General features: G+C 36.8%; 1 protein-coding gene across 1 annotated transcript; it reads right to left on the minus strand.

The window, feature by feature from the left end:
* Positions 1 to 12,781: 12,781 nt before the first annotated feature.
* Positions 12,782 to 15,744, minus strand: LOC140169200 (uncharacterized). The gene is made up of 2 exons (XM_072192460.1): positions 14,194 to 15,744; positions 12,782 to 13,888 (listed from the first exon to the last, which is right to left on the minus strand). The coding sequence occupies exons 1-2, from the start codon at positions 15,742 to 15,744 to the stop codon at positions 12,782 to 12,784; spliced, it is 2,658 nt and encodes an 885-aa protein (XP_072048561.1).
* Between the last annotated feature and the right edge of the window lie 2,370 nt (positions 15,745 to 18,114).

Genomic DNA, 18,114 nt, shown 5'->3' on the forward strand with positions numbered 1-18,114 from the left:
ACCACTTATTATCAAAATTCAAAATTTCTACTACAGCACACTTATCACTGCTCTCCACGATAGTTTTTTGATATGTACAATCTCCGCAAATAATGTAAAACAATTGGGTGAAGTTGGGTACAGTTCATTTTAAATCACCCTGTATATCAATTGTTTTAAATCATGAAAGTGTTGTAAATAAATACCGCTCAAATTCTACAATATAATGTGATGTGATGTGAAATCAGTAAAATCAAGCAAAATCAGTGGAAAGTTAGATAATTATGTTGATTTTTGGAAATACTTCAACTATTCCTATCTTTGGAACTAAATGTGCAATTAAAATGGGGTTTTCAGCAAAATGTAGCTTTGCAAATGATTAATGCAATCACGAAAAAAACCCTGAACATTGATTTTGCCTGACTGCAGACTAATTTTGCTTGATCACAGCACATATATTTCATAAATGTTTTCTATTGGTATTTGTATGGTATGGAATGGCACTACAATTTTTCAAAGGCCGTTCACTCAGAACAGCGATATTGCATATTGACAATCTGTCAAACTCACACCGAATTTTAACTACAGTAAGCCAAAAATTAAGGTACCAGTTGTGTTCACCCCTGTTTATCCTAAATAAAAAACAAGTATGTCAAAATTAAAAACAAGCAGCCAATACCTGTACTTTTTTGCTCTGATTTAAGACCTTATTTGTTGAAATTGGTTGAGAATTAAAGAAACGGTGATCTAAAACCTAATGAAGAAAGTTGAAGAAAGCACTTTTGTGCACTAATCAATAAAAGCATGCCGCTAGTTTCCACGTGCTAATCAATGGAAGTACGGCGCTAGTTCTCTTGTTCGCGAACGCTTTGTGTACAAATCAATAGGGCATGCAATGGCGCAAACTGCAACTTTTAAATTGGAGTCTTTCTTGGGTATTTGGATCGTCGTGTTTTTATTTTTAGAACAATTTCAACAAATGAGGTCTTAAATTCGAGCTAAAAGATGCAGCTATTGGCTGCTGATTCCAATTATGACATTTCTGTCTTTGTTTAGGATATACAGGGGGTGAACATAACTGGTACCTTATTTTTTTGGCTTACTGTATAACTGTTGTAGATAAGACAAATCTTACAATATTGCAAACCTTGTAATTATAACCATTATAACCCATTTACAAATAATTCGATGTACATTTTAAAGAATCGGACCAATTTAAAACCCCAAAATTTGACTTTAACCCCTTGTACGACGAAGTCCCGTGTTGATGCAACATTATGGAGACCCGGTGTGGAGAATCACAGGAGTAATTTGGTATTACTATAGAGCCTAATGATACCTTAGTAATGTAACAGTTTAAATCAAGTAATTATAGAAAGTCCAAGTCCAGATGGTGTTGCACCACTTCCACTTACTTCGTTGGCTGTGTTATAAACAATCATTTCGCAAGATGAACGCTAATAAAGATGTAATGAACATTTGATTAAGTACTAGGAAATTGTGTAGATTATTATGGATATCAAGCTGGTTTGATTCCTTGTGTCGTCTGTTCAGTGTGTTCATAGTGTTAAATTATGTTTGATGTTAAATTCTAAAACGGATAATTATAAACATCTCAAAAAGTAACTACCCCCCTTAAATAATGTTCATTATTCATAAACGGGCGATTGTATTGCAAATCTTGCGTTGGAAGCAAAATTTATTTCTGCGCATTTTGACACCTCATTTGTAGCAATTGTCTAACTATTGACGTCACAGCGTACAATCTAAATCAATGTAACCCAAGATTTCAAAGTTGCAGTAAATTCTATTGATTTGTATTCAGTATAATGGAAGGAAATCTTTGTAATGATATCTGAGTGTTTTTGTATTGTCGTAAGTGCAACTTTCAAATACGGACCTCACTACATTAAATTGACCGGTGTTTTATTGTTTACTGGGCTATCATATCAAATGAGGTATCAAAACGCACAGAAATAAATTCTGCTTCCAACGCATTTTACAGATTTGTAATACAATAGCCCGTTTTTGAATCATGGCCATTATTTAAGGGGGTTAGTTACTTTTTTTGGGGAAGTTTATAATTAGCCGTTTTTAGAATTTAACATCAAATATAATTTAACACTATGAACAAACTGAACAGACGACACAAGGAATCAAACCAGCTTGATATCGCAGGTGGCACGAGTATACCGTATTATCCCAGCAAACACAAAACGTTTTCGACATCATTCGCAACAGGTTATAAAAGATTGTCAGAAAACGTATTTCGGGATAAATAAAGGGTTATAACATTAAAAAACATTTTACGTGTTGGCAAAATATTTGGCAAAAATGTTTGCAAAAATAGATTACAATTATATTTTGAAAACATCTTACAAAATCGTTGCAGTGTGTTTTTATACAAAACGTTCTTAAAACGTTTTCATGGCCTTTGTTATAACCCAACATTTAATGTTATTAAAACGTTTTTATCTCAAACAAAATTGAAAACGTTTTTAAAATCTAGGTGTGTTTGCTATGATAGTATATTCATTCCTAGACATGTCTGATGTGGTCACATGTCCCACAAAAAATACTCAATCCAGATCCCTTAAGATAAGAATAAACTGTGTTGCATAACACTAGAACTAAGAACCAACCCCCCTAAGATTTACACCCAAACGACTTAAGCTAATCGTAGATTCATTCTTTGCGCTCATTTTAGTGAGAACATTTTTACCCCAGGACCTTGAGGGTAGGACTGGCCCTCAAAGATCACCATAGAGGATGGGGTTGATGAGGCCCTTAATTGGTTTCTACAGTAAAATCAATGATTTTCATATCACTCCTTTGAAATTATTCCAAGAGCTACTGACTTTGTACTTGCTAGTTATAGTCATTCCCTCTTATATTGAGGGAAAATTAGTTTAAAATCGTATTTTTGTAGAATGTTTAGCCGAAAACCAATTTTATGTTATGTGGGGCATGTTTGTAACTATTTTGGTATCACTGGATAGAGGAGACCCATATCTATATATTGGTACTAAAGATATAACGGCATAAGACGTTTATAAGCAACCCCCCTGTCAGTGTTACACAATATGGCTCAGTAGTTCTAGGGTTAAACAGCAATGACCGAACATTGCAACAAGGCAATTCAGTGCATATTATCTCAGGACTTTGTGACTGTAAAGAACCATGTGCACTCTTTGCAGGTAATCTTCAGGCAAATGGTTCCAATCAGATATCAATTAACGTTCAGTTTAGATTTCCTCATATCCGCCGTATTAAATTTTCCCCCTAAGAACCCGGTTTATATCAGTTTATCCTGACATACCAACGTACACTGAAAATGTAAGTGAAGATGTAGGTTTGGTAACGCTTTACACTTTTGCATTATTGCCATAGTAAAGCCCTGTTTAAAGGGCTTTACAATGGCAATGTGCAAGTGTAGCGCACGAAATGTTTACACTATTTTGGTGAAATGTGTTGTAAAGTATCTAAATGTAGGCAAAGAACCCTAATAATTGCGAAAATTGTTAAAGTAAGCCGAAATGAGGACAATTGTGTCTTAAACCGGGCAAAAGGAAGATGAATGTTTCACTGCTTTTGTCGATGTCGTCCCGCTATTTCGAGCCGGAGGGTAACTTCCCCTGCCCCGGCCGGTATGCCTCTGGGCCTAAGGCGAATCCTGTCATTACAATAACGTAGCCAGCATTTACCTTCGACAATTTATATTGTACACTAAAGGTCCTTGGTATTCATTGTTTAGTTTAATCACGGAGTTGATTTTTGTACTTTTATTTTTATAATGACCGATGGAATGGTACAAAGATTTTCAAACGCTTTTTACTCAGAACAGCCATTTTGCGCATTCGGCACTCTGCCGTGTTCGTAACGAGTTATTATCTTAAGGGCTGGGGTAGCAACGTTGACACAGTATTTATTTTGGGACCTGAGAGCACATCAGACACATCAAATTGCATTCTTAATATGAAGAATGTCCTTCTGATATCAAATAATTTTGATTTTTTGAAATTGGCGCTATAATACAAATTTTATGGCAAATTATTAAAAATTTATATTTTTAACATTTCCAAACGTTTTTGCTAAAAATCATTACTGCCGGCAGTAAATATGAACATTTTTTTCCGAAGAGCTTACAATTTTTATGCCTTTTGGGAAACTTTATTCATATCTTCAATACGGAGACTTACCTAGTTTTGGTGAAAATGTGCATTTTTGACATGACACTCGGGGCCGAATACAGCGAGAATATGATTAGTAAATATAACAGCTGAATGCTGAGAAGTTTGCACCCCGTCACTTTCACACCCAACCATTTACACATCCTGTCACACCCGGCGCTTTCGCGTATTAGTCATAACTCATTATGGCAGCAAACACCGCTGGGAGTGGAATGCACAGCATGGGGCCAAAAATATCTCACGTTTGTTTTGCTGGTGTGCACAGTTGTCTTTAAGAAATTGGCTAATTATTGTTTTTTTCTTTAGGCCTACAAAAATATTGGTAAAAGATGGGATGTTAAAAGAATTTTGTTGGAACTATAAATAGGCCTATGCCTACCAGATAACAATTGATTTAAATTTGTGACAATATTTCTCTAACAGAGTATCTTCTCTGATATAATACTCGTAATTATGTTTATAGGACTATCAATAACATTGTAAATAAGAAATCAGATTCAGAACTCATAATCGACCCAGGCCCCACAGCTGAAAGGCACCAAGCCGTGCCAAAAAGAAATAACAATTATCATAGTTGGCTCAGTGATGGTCTCCCGTAGAATACTATAGGCCCCATACAAAAATTGTGTTGAAAGTAATGTAGGCATATTTTGCACTTTCACTCTATACCTAGGTAGTGCACCCTCGTTCAAGTGCACATTTCGCTATATGGATATTAGGCTATGGGAATGTAGAATTAGTAGGAACCTATATTGAACTAATTTAAAATATATTTCCAGGGAAACAGCCCTTATTTATAATTTAAAATCTTCATTCATGAAAGCATACCTGCAATTTGAAATTAAGTGCAGAAAGATTTTAACATAAATAAATATAATTATAATGCTATGGAACTGAAAAAGATTTAATTTCCACATTATTATTTAGCATTATAAATTATATCACTAATGCTTTTAATTTCATTTATTTTTCATGAAAATGTAATGTGATCAATGGTCTATGCAACGAGTGTGTATTAAATAAACTGAAGTTATATGTGCATCGTATCATTATATCCACATACCGCAGTTAGTCCGTGCACATCGTGCATTAGGCCTACTATGTTTATGAATATGAATGTTCTTCATTCGAAGCACATCGTCCCGGAGCACATTATACATGTAGGCCTACCGGACATATAATCAAACCGGAGAGCACCATCAGCATTATAATAGGTCTGCCACTTGTTTATTAATACACACCTGGGCCGGGCTTCAAGCAATCGATCATGCCGCTACCCGCAATATAAAAAGGGGTGAAAAGTACACAGGAGTGTGTAATTGAATGGGAGTGAAATTGCGAAGGTCCGCATAGACTGCACGGTGTAATTACGAGTTACCAAAAATAGAGCGTACAGTGCAAAGTGAGTTCACGGGGTCACGTCGGAAAACTTGGATTTATTTATTTTATACTTTGAAACACTATATGTACTTTATAGATAGTTAATATAAGAAAAAACTTTTTTTGGGGAAGTTTATAATTAGCCGTTTTTAGAATTTAACATCAAATATAATTTAACACTATGAACAAACTGAACAGACGACACAAGGAATCAAACCAGCTTGATATCGCAGGTGGCACGAGTATACCGTATTATCCCAGCAAACACAAAACGTTTTCGACATCATTCGCAACAGGTTATAAAAGATTGTCAGAAAACGTATTTCGGGATAAATAAAGGGTTATAACATTAAAAACATTTTACGTGTTGGCAAAATATTTGGCAAAAATGTTTGCAAAAATAGATTACAATTATATTTTGAAAACATCTTACAAAATCGTTGCAGTGTGTTTTTATACAAAACGTTCTTAAAACGTTTTCATGGCCTTTGTTATAACCCAACATTTAATGTTATTAAAAACGTTTTTATCTCAAACAAAATTGAAAACGTTTTTAAAATCTAGGTGTGTTTGCTATGATAGTATATTCATTCCTAGACATGTCTGATGTGGTCACATGTCCCACAAAAAATACTCAATCCAGATCCCTTAAGATAAGAATAAACTGTGTTGCATAACACTAGAACTAAGAACCAACCCCCCTAAGATTTACACCCAAACGACTTAAGCTAATCGTAGATTCATTCTTTGCGCTCATTTTAGTGAGAACATTTTTACCCCAGGACCTTGAGGGTAGGACTGGCCCTCAAAGATCACCATAGAGGATGGGGTTGATGAGGCCCTTAATTGGTTTCTACAGTAAAATCAATGATTTTCATATCACTCCTTTGAAATTATTCCAAGAGCTACTGACTTTGTACTTGCTAGTTATAGTCATTCCCTCTTATATTGAGGAAAATTAGTTTAAAATCGTATTTTTGTAGAATGTTTAGCCGAAAACCAATTTTATGTTATGTGGGGCATGTTTGTAACTATTTTGGTATCACTGGATAGAGGAGACCCATATCTATATATTGGTACTAAAGATATAACGGCATAAGACGTTTATAAGCAACCCCCCTGTCAGTGTTACACAATATGGCTCAGTAGTTCTAGGGTTAAACAGCAATGACCGAACATTGCAACAAGGCAATTCAGTGCATATTATCTCAGGACTTTGTGACTGTAAAGAACCATGTGCACTCTTTGCAGGTAATCTTCAGGCAAATGGTTCCAATCAGATATCAATTAACGTTCAGTTTAGATTTCCTCATATCCGCCGTATTAAATTTCCCCTAAGAACCCGGTTTATATCAGTTTATCCTGACATACCAACGTACACTGAAAATGTAAGTGAAGATGTAGGCCTAAGTAACGCTTTACACTTGCACATTGCCATAGTAAAGCCCTGTTTAAAGGGCTTTACAATGGCAATGTGCAAGTGTAGCGCACGAAATGTTTACACTATTTTGGTGAAATGTGTTGTAAAGTATCTAAATGTAGGCAAAGAACCCTAATAATTGCGAAAATTGTTAAAGTAAGCCGAAATGAGGACAATTGTGTCTTAAACCGGGCAAAAGGAAGATGAATGTTTCACTGCTTTTGTCGATGTCGTCCCGCTATTTCGAGCCGGAGGGTAACTTCCCCTGCCCCGGCCGGTATGCCTCTGGGCCTAAGGCGAATCCTGTCATTACAATAACGTAGCCAGCATTTACCTTCGACAATTTATATTGTACACTAAAGGTCCTTGGTATTCATTGTTTAGTTTAATCACGGAGTTGATTTTTGTACTTTTATTTTTATAATGACCGATGGAATGGTACAAAGATTTTCAAACGCTTTTTACTCAGAACAGCCATTTTGCGCATTCGGCACTCTGCCGTGTTCGTAACGAGTTATTATCTTAAGGGCTGGGGTAGCAACGTTGACACAGTATTTATTTTGGGACCTGAGAGCACATCAGACACATCAAATTGCATTCTTAATATGAAGAATGTCCTTCTGATATCAAATAATTTTGATTTTTTGAAATTGGCGCTATAATACAAATTTTATGGCAAATTATTAAAAATTTATATTTTTAACATTTCCAAACGTTTTTGCTAAAAATCATTACTGCCGGCAGTAAATATGAACATTTTTTTTCTTAGAGCTTACAATTTTTATGCCTTTTGGGAAACTTTATTCATATCTTCAATACGGAGACTTACCTAGTTTTGGTGAAAATGTGCATTTTTGACATGACACTCGGGGCCGAATACAGCGAGAATATGATTAGTAAATATAACAGCTGAATGCTGAGAAGTTTGCACCCCGTCACTTTCACACCCAACCATTTACACATCCTGTCACACCCGGCGCTTTCGCGTATTAGTCATAACTCATTATGGCAGCAAACACCGCTGGGAGTGGAATGCACAGCATGGGGCCAAAAATATCTCACGTTTGTTTTGCTGGTGTGCACAGTTGTCTTTAAGAAATTGGCTAATTATTGTTTTTTTCTTTAGGCCTACAAAAATATTGGTAAAAGATGGGATGTTAAAAGAATTTTGTTGGAACTATAAATAGGCCTATGCCTACCAGATAACAATTGATTTAAATGTGTGACAATATTTCTCTAACAGAGTATCTTCTCTGATATAATACTCGTAATTATGTTTATAGGACTATCAATAACATTGTAAATAAGAAATCAGATTCAGAACTCATAATCGACCCAGGCCCCACAGCTGAAAGGCACCAAGCCGTGCCAAAAAGAAATAACAATTATCATAGTTGGCTCAGTGATGGTCTCCCGTAGAATACTATAGGCCCCATACAAAAATTGTGTTGAAAGTAATGTAGGCATATTTTGCACTTTCACTCTATACCTAGGTAGTGAACCCTCGTTCAAGTGCACATTTCGCTATATGGATATTAGGCTATGGGAATGTAGAATTAGTAGGAACCTATATTGAACTAATTTAAAATATATTTCCAGGGAAACAGCCCTTATTTATAATTTAAAATCTTCATTCATGAAAGCATACCTGCAATTTGAAATTAAGTGCAGAAAGATTTTAACATAAATAAATATAATTATAATGCTATGGAACTGAAAAAGATTTAATTTCCACATTATTATTTAGCATTATAAATTATATCACTAATGCTTTTAATTTCATTTATTTTTCATGAAAATGTAATGTGATCAATGGTCTATGCAACGAGTGTGTATTAAATAAACTGAAGTTATATGTGCATCGTATCATTATATCCACATACCGCAGTTAGTCCGTGCACATCGTGCATTAGGCCTACTATGTTTATGAATATGAATGTTCTTCATTCGAAGCACATCGTCCCGGAGCATATTATACATGTAGGCCTACCGGACATATAATCAAACCGGAGAGCACCATCAGCATTATAATAGGTCTGCCACTTGTTTATTAATACACACCTGGGCCGGGCTTCAAGCAATCGATCATGCCGCTACCCGCAATATAAAAAGGGTGAAAAGTACACAGGAGTGTGTAATTGAATGGGAGTGAAATTGCGAAGGTCCGCATAGACTGCACGGTGTAATTACGAGTTACCAAAAATAGAGCGTACAGTGCAAAGTGAGTTCACGGGGTCACGTCGGAAAACTTGGATTTATTTATTTTATACTTTGAAACACTATATGTACTTTATAGATAGTTAATATATTATTTACTGATATAATACGGATTATACGGTACTTCTATTTGATTTGGCATCGTAAATTGCTGGATTTTCGATCCAACAGTATTGATCACTTTTGCTAAGATTATTGTATAATTAAATCGCTGTCAATTCTGCGTGACGGTGTATAGTGTAGTGGTTTGATCGCTTGCATGTTGATGCAGGAGTCCCGGGCTCGATTCCCACCAGCGGCTTATTGAAAATAATGATTACTTCATCTTTTTTCAATTACGAAAAGGAAAAATTATATTGTAAATCATGATGTGTGATTTTTTATTAGCCTATTTTGCGCTCACTTTTAGTTCATACTCTTCTGTGGCTATTCCATTTAAAGACAACCCTCCCTCTGGAATCTACCGGCGGATGCGTACATTCTACTGCCCTTAAGACTTTGTATAAAGAACCATGTTTACTATTAGCAGGTAATCTCCAGGCAAATGATTCTAATCAGATATCAATCAACATTCAGTTTTGATTTGCTCATACCCGCCGTCTTAAATTTTCCCCTTATATTTATTTGAGTTAGATTACGATATTGGGGCCAGGTTTATATCAGTTTATCTTGACAAACTATGCTTACACTGTAATTAACTTTAGGGCTCGGATAGCAACGTTTTTACGTGTTATTTGTGGGACCAGAGACCACATCAAACATATCGAACTGCATTTTGAATACGAGGAATGTCCCAGCAAACAAATAAACGTTTTAAAAATGTTTTAAACATGTTATATTTTGGGTTTTGGTTTAGTTAAAAACGTTTTAATATCATTAAATGTCGGGATATATAAAGGTCATGAAAACATTTAAAACGTTTCGTATGTAAACACACTGCAACAATATTTTTCAAATTTTATTGTAAAATATTTTTTGCGAATATTTTTCGCCAAATATTTTGTCAACACCTATGTTAGAATATTTGCAGGGGATCATCAAATGTTTTTGAATGTTATAAAAAAGTTTTATACCCTTTACATGTCCTTTATATAACCCGATATTTAAACGTTTTCTGACAAACCTTTCTAACCTTTTGTGAATGAACTTGAAAACGCTTTGTGTCTGCTGGGGTCCTTTTAATATCAAAGAAATTTTGATTTTTAAAATTTCCGATATAATACACCGATATAATATTTTATGGCAAATTATTAAAAATTGATATTTTTGAAATTTAATTGTACGTTTACTCCGTATATAACAATTTGGCATGAAGCAAGGTCCTTGTATTGAAAGTGAGAGACAAAGAACTTATAACAAGTACATTATATTCATTAATTGTAGATTTAAGTCTATTTCTTTGATCTTATCTTTTTATCTTCGATTTTTTCTGGTTTCATTATTTCTTCACATCCGGGTCGTTAATTCCATCGAAAGCAACCTGTCGTTATCCAATGTGTCAGTGAAAGGTTAATATTAATCTGCGATAAACGATTTCTATATTTTGCCTATTCATTGCTATATCATATATCTTGGACATAACGGAAGAAAGAAAACATTTACAATACGATGGCTGACTACGAGACATTGCTTTTTATTTTCATAGTGGTTTGGAATACTTGTCGTATTCAAGGTAGGTAAAAAGTCTCAAATTAAAGGAAGATGGCCTGATATAACATAAAATGTCATCCCTTTCAAGCACTCATGCAAAAAGAACATTTAAATGTTTTTTGTAAATGTGACTAATTCCTAATAGGATTACCGACATTTATACAGCGTGATATTGGTAGTCTACATCATGATCATGTAATATATGGATTTCAAGTGAACGGTCCTATTTTTCTCATAAACATATTGAAATTAGAAGTTCCAACTCAGTGTATTTCCAAAGATATCATCATAAAACTGCCTAATTAGTCTCAAATGTGGTATACCATATTTGAGACTAATTCGACAGTTTTTTGATGATTTCTTCGGAAATATACCGATTTGGAACGCCAAATTTCAATATGTTTATGAAAAAAAATATGAACTTTCATCTGATACCAAAATCAGCAATTTGATGTAGTAAATTGGGGGGGGGGGTTGAGATTGTCAATCAGGTTACCCACCTTTGAGAATGATTTTTCTTCACAGGATGATTTGGCACGCTAAGTTATAGTAAAGAAATAGTTTGTTTTTGGATTTTATTATGAAAAGACACGAATTGTCCTTTTCAGTATAATGTCAAATATGTTATTTGTTTACGAACTTTCATATAATGAGACCCTCTAAACCGATGTTGGGCACCCAATTAATTGAAGTTTGAGGTTATATACTGAACCTAAATACCAATAAGTTTTGATCAGAACTGAAATGCACTTGTAATGCACCAGTTTTGAATGTGGGGTGAGCTTTTGAAATAAATTCTCTTAAAAGTGGTACATACTCAAACAGTTTGAATGGCTCCTTGGGGCAAGTATTATAATAAACTCACTGTACACAAATAAACAGCGTAAGTTCATTGAACAACCAGGAATCCGCGCATTTGTTTTTGTACCGTAAGTTTATACATTTGAGAGATATTCACATTTTCTGAGTACGTACCACTTTTAAGAGCCGTATTTCAAGCTTGGTACATTGCAAGTGCATTTCAGCTCTGGAAAATGCCAATTGCTTAAGAAGTTTAGGAAATATCACCTCAAACCCCAATTAAATTGATAATAACAAAACAGTGTTGCATAAAGTCCGATATTGTACCTTCCCCCAATGCTAAAATCAGCCTCAGGCAAATGCACTACATTATGAGTAAACTTATTGAAAGCACAATTTCTATCAAACAATTATTTTACCCCATCTCCCGACACATCTCAATTAATATCTAGGCCGTGTGGTTTACACATACCCCTTCCAGACTAGTATTGGCAAGTCAAGTGTGTATGTTAACTAATGTAGAACAGCGATTATTTCGGACATTTCTCTTTAATAAAACATGTGCAGATTCCAGATTTTTCACAAATTTGCCCCGAACGAGATATAAGCTTGTAACCGACTATTGTATTGTGTTGTATTGCACATACATCATAACACATCAAAACTACATAGCTAATCAAATGGGGCATTATATATTAATAATTAAAACAGATTTTTGAGCTTAACTCAGAATAAAATGAAAATATTGCACATTGATTTCATCCTCGAGCAGTGAAGCAACATAAATATAATACTGAGATGCTGACAAAGTCAATAAAAGCTCAATCCCCCCCCCCCTCTGCAACACATGCGGGGTACATAAGGCTGAGTGAGCTCACACAGGAGTATACTGCATACGGCACACGTCACCCGCCACACGACACACACCCACCCGATCAGGCCGAGCTCACATAGGAGTATAATAGTCTCGGATACTATGTGAACTCAGCCAGATCGAACGGACACACATCGCACAGCGAACATCGTACACAGCACACAGCACAATCCCATGTGAACTCAGCCAAAACATCAGACTCCAAAGACTATCCAGCAGGCGCTCACAACTCTGCACCAAATTTGCTGTTTACATCAAAATTTGAACTTATTAATCCTTATTATTTAAAAGCCTGCACATGAATGGAATGGGGCTATCCCCATATCTTTTGGTTCTTGATCTGAATTCCTGATAGACTTTTGTTCGTCTTAGTCTCATACTATGGCTACTCCTGTTCATGGGGAACCAATCAGAGTATCTTTCTGATTCAGAACACTCAACAGCAAACTTGGTACAAAGCTGCAAACGCCTGCTGGACAGTCTTTGGAGTCCAGTAAGTTCCAAAGCTTCTGTGTAGGAATCATATCTGATACCCAGAATAATTCGGCATGCACGTTTCTGGATATTCTCCAGCCTGTCAAATTGCTCGGCAGTCAGACTACTATGCCAGACTGGGGTGGCATATTCAACCACTGGGCGCACATAAGAAACAAACACAGAAACTAGGTCCTCAACTGGAAGTCCAAATCGTTTCAAACGATTGAGCATATATAGCCTACGGCTACCTTTGCTGATCATTTTGTTAACCTGAATATCCCAACCCAGATTTGATTGGATGCTAAGACCCAGAATTTTGGTCTCAGTAACCACCTCAAGCTCCTTCCCACCAATCTTGAGAACAGGTGGACTAGGTGGGCAGCGCTTAAAGGTGATCTGCATCGCTTTGCACTTTGAAGGGTTAAGCTTGAGGTAGTTACTGTTAGCCCAATCATCAAGGTCCCGAACATCCATATCAATCTTGCTTGGCTGATTGGTGGTACGGATCTCTGCAAGGCTCATGTCATCAACATATTTGAAACTGTGGGTCCTGGCATTCACAGCAGCGCTGTTGATCATACCGATGAATGTGATAGGCCCGAACTTCGTACCCTGGGGTACTCCACAGGAAAGAGTTTGCCAATCTGATGTGGCAGAGTGATAGCGGACTCTTTGCCTCCTTGATGTGAGGAAGTCTGCAATCCAGGGAATTATTTCACCTCTCACACCAAGATCACACAGGCTTTGGATGGCAAGGGTATGGTCGACGCAATCAAAAGCCATGGAGAAATCAATGACCACCAAACAGCCAATGCTATTGCACTTATCGGTACCTTTGTAAAAAATATCAAGTAATTCAATCAAGCAATGGGTGGTAGAAGAGCCCTTGATACTGCCATACTGATGGCGATCAATAGAATGAAACATATCATCAAGTGCCCATTCAGAAACAAATTCTTCACACACTTTAGCTAAATTGGCAGTCAAAGAGATAGGCCTCAGTTTAGAGATCGTGGCAGGCATTTCTTTGGGAATAGGGGCTATGGTAGCATCCTTCCAGACTTGTGGGATCTTACCCTCTTTGAGAGATGAATTGAATATGTCTGTAACTGGTATGCTAAACTCACAAGCGAATTCTTTCAAGAGTCTACAGGGGAGGTCATCAGGGCCTGGTGATTTGCTGGCATTGAGTTTGCTTAACTTACCAAACATATCCCAAACATGAATTTGAGGAGAGGAGGTCTGGAAGGCAAAAATGCAGGAAGATCTTTGTGTGAAAGCTGGGGTCTGCTTTGAGAGACAGAAACAAAGCTTTTGTTAATGGCTTCTGCAATACCTGTTTCATCATTCTGTGAAATACCAGTAGCAGCAATTAATGGTGACTGCTTTTTTTTGTTTGTGATTAATTGAATACCCTTATGCCAACCAGCAGGGTCACATGTTTTGAGTTTCTGGAGGCGGTCCTTGTAATCGAACTTCTTTGCACAATCAATAAGGCGGTCAACTTTATTCCGCAGAAAACGCCATAAATACATCTTCTTTTCTGCGAATGCAACCTGCCGTTTCTTGATAAGATTTTTAATTTCAGGTGTTATCCACGGCTTATATGATGTATGCAATTTGACAACTTTTGTGGGGAAGTGCCGTTCAATGGCTTCATGAACAGTGGAATAAAAGGCATCAGTCTTATCCTGTGTACTGTTAGCATTCAGAACCTCATCCCATGTGTGACTTGTAATCCACCTACCAAACTCATGGATGTCTGGTTTCAGTAATGGCCTAACTGTTCTTTTAATTACACGACCTGGGGTTCTTACAGCACCTGAGGGTGACCAATAGATAGTGTTATGGTCACCTTTTCCCAAAGGGGAGCACACATTAGGGATATCATACTGATTCTTCAAGTTTGTGATAACTAGATCAAGAATTGCATTTTTGCGTGTTGGAACTGTCACAACCTGATTCAATGAATGAGCTCTACATAGATAGCTTATATCAGTTCTATTAAAGTCACCCATCACCACAATACCCAAATCGGCATGTTTTGTTTTCAATTTATCTAGAGACATGACATGTTTAATCAGAGTTTGTTGATGTTCAGAGTCCGGTGGTATATACACTGCACAGACAGCCATCCCTGCAACACTACGAGGTAATCGTTGAGGACGAACCCAAAGCCAAATGCACTCAAGTTCTTCTGGAACAGCAATCTCTGTGAGTTCACGAGCAGGAATGTTATCTTTCACATACACCGCAACTCCGCCGCCTTTCTTCTCTGATCGTATTTTTGTAAACAGGTTAAAGCCATCGATGTCAATAAATTCATCTGCTATTTGGTCAGTTTGCCAAGTGTCTGTGATAGCAGCAACATCAACGGGCGGAGAGTCGGTGGGGTATAATACAACAGATAACTCATCATATTGGTTCATTAAAGACCGAGCGTTGGTCAAGAAGAAATTTGGAAGCTGAGTTTTTCTGTCAGGTTCAGCATTTTGTGTAACCGTTTGGATTGTGTTACTACATGGGATACTCTTCAGTACAGTTGCGGGGCGGGGCCAGGGAACGTGATTTTCTGCAGGTCTGTTCCCAATTACAACTTGAATTTGTCTTTGAATTTTTCTGCCAGCACGCTTTCCTCTTTTTGCCATGGCTCGATAGATACCAAGTTGCTTAAGTCTTTCATTTACATCGAAGGGGATCTGCAAATTTGTTTGCTGCAAGTTTCTCAAAGTATTAGAGTCATATTTGATGGTCATATTGCACTTTAAGTTCGAGGACAGGTTAGGACCTTAGGTAAATGTATATTGCACACAGTTAACGGATATCGTAATTCCGATGTTAAGCTTAACTCAAATGTCACTCAAAAGTCACTTACTGAGAGAAGTTGATCTTATATGATTATTCTAAATTGGACAGAAACAAGTCAATTTTTTTGAGATGAAGATATTGATATTGCTCTAGATGTAAAAAAATGTATTAAGGCGATACCGATTCACTACAGCCCTGCCGGGCTTGCGGTCTGTGTGTTTTTAACGTGTAATTTTAATATGGTTACCTGATAACGCAGACAGTGATACTTAAAAAAAAACCTTCGAACTAGAGAGTTGTCACGGGGTAAAGGGGTAGAAAAACTATATTCATAATAGCCCGACCTGAATCCACCACTCTTTCATTGCAGCTGAATTAATTACAGGGGAGGGGGTAACTGGATCTGAATCAACCACACCAGCTGAATCAACTACAGAAGAGGAGGTAACACAACCTATTTCCACCATTCCTGTCAGTTCTACTAAATCAACAACACAAGAAACATCTCCAATGAAAGGTATGCAACACATTATTATATATTTTTTGAAATTTACTTCTTTTGTTTTATTCTATTATATTTTCAAAAGGGATGCCAATTGCCAATAATAAAATAATAAAGCACCCAACGCAAACTGTTTCTAGGAGCTTTACACAGCAAATTTACCTTGGGCACAAAATATTAAAATACAAGAAGTTACTTTGACCAGACTCATTCACTCGTTTCAAATATTTAGTTCTTGAGTGACGTCATTACCGATTTCTTTGTTTGTACCCTTTGTTAGAAATTTAAAATATGTATCAAGGAGTTTTGGTTTTCATTTCAGGTTGTTACATAATCGTGTGAACAGCATAGTCGCTTGGTTTGAAGTATACATAAGTATAATGAAGTGTTTAAATTTCGTGCTTTAGAAGATCCAATAAGCTATTTTGACTGTAAAAAAACTTAGACCATCAAAATGTTGGCTCTCGATATTACAAAAGAGTGACTCGAATGATATAAACAACATCTATCCAATAATTCAGGTGCTTTATAACACATGCAAGAGGATCGATAGAAAGCTGTATGACTTCCAATATACAGGGTGTCCCAGAAAAAAATACCGGGCAAATAAACTTGAACATAAGTCGAGAAATAGACATCAGAATCCAAAAATCTAAAAATTAGCATGTAGCCCATTTTATTCTGCATCTTATACGCTAAATTTACTGGAATCGGTTTACTGATTGCGAAGAAATGAGCGATTACATAACGCATGCGTCAATTCACTTCATTCCAAGTTTGAAAGAAAGATCATTCAACACAATGCGCACTAGTTAACTGTCAATGGGCTTCATATTTTGTTCTGTGAAATCCTTTTCGTTCTTTTTAAATAACTAGTGCACCTGCTGCTGTAATAGCCCTGTAGCTATAAGGGCACCATGTGCATGATAGAGATACTTTTTGACTCCAGATGATGATAGAGATACTTTTTGACCCCAGATGACCTTTGAACTCAGATGGCCTCAATGTAATTTTTTCATGCTCCCTCATATCAAGTTTAAGCACAATAGGGCAGTTAAAATTTAGCCCCTAGAGGACCTTTGACCTCGGTTAACCTCAATTTTGTTTCGCACATATATTCCCCTCATATCAAGGATTCCACCCACCAAGTTTGAGCCCGATAGGACACAGTTTGAAATCCATGACCTTTGACCTTGGATGACCTCCATATAATGTTTTCATGCTCCCCCCATACGAAGGATTCCACCCACCAAGTTTGAGCATGATCGGGCAAAGTTTGAAATTTGACCCCTCCATAATGACCTTTGACCTCGGTGGGCCTCGATTTTATTTCGGGCATATATTTCGCTCGTATCAAGGATTCCACCCACAAAGTTTGAGCCCGATCGGACAAAGTTTGAAATTTGACCCCTCCGTAATGACCTTTGACCTGGGTCGACCTCGATTTTATTTCGGGCATATATTCCCCTCGTATCAAGGATCCCACCCACCAAGTTTGGGGCCGATAGGACAAAGTTTGAAATTTTGACCTTTGACCTTGACCTCCGATGACCTTCAAAACCACGCGGTCAACATGCTTTTCGCGGCACCTACTCATGGCCCAAATATCGGATTGATGCTTCGAAGCGCGGCGAAACGCATAGCCGGACAGACTGACAGACAATGATTATGATTATTATAGTCTAGATTTCAGCAATGAATGCTGGGAAGACATTACAGAAAAGCCTGGAATCAATGAATGAATGACCTTGTTCACCCGCTTGGGCAGCTTGAAACTTGTTGTAGATTGTCTATTGGATTTTTTTTATCCACTAGC

Source organism: Amphiura filiformis, chromosome 1 (genome assembly GCF_039555335.1).
Source record: "Amphiura filiformis chromosome 1, Afil_fr2py, whole genome shotgun sequence".
Taxonomy (NCBI): domain Eukaryota; kingdom Metazoa; phylum Echinodermata; class Ophiuroidea; order Amphilepidida; family Amphiuridae; genus Amphiura; species Amphiura filiformis.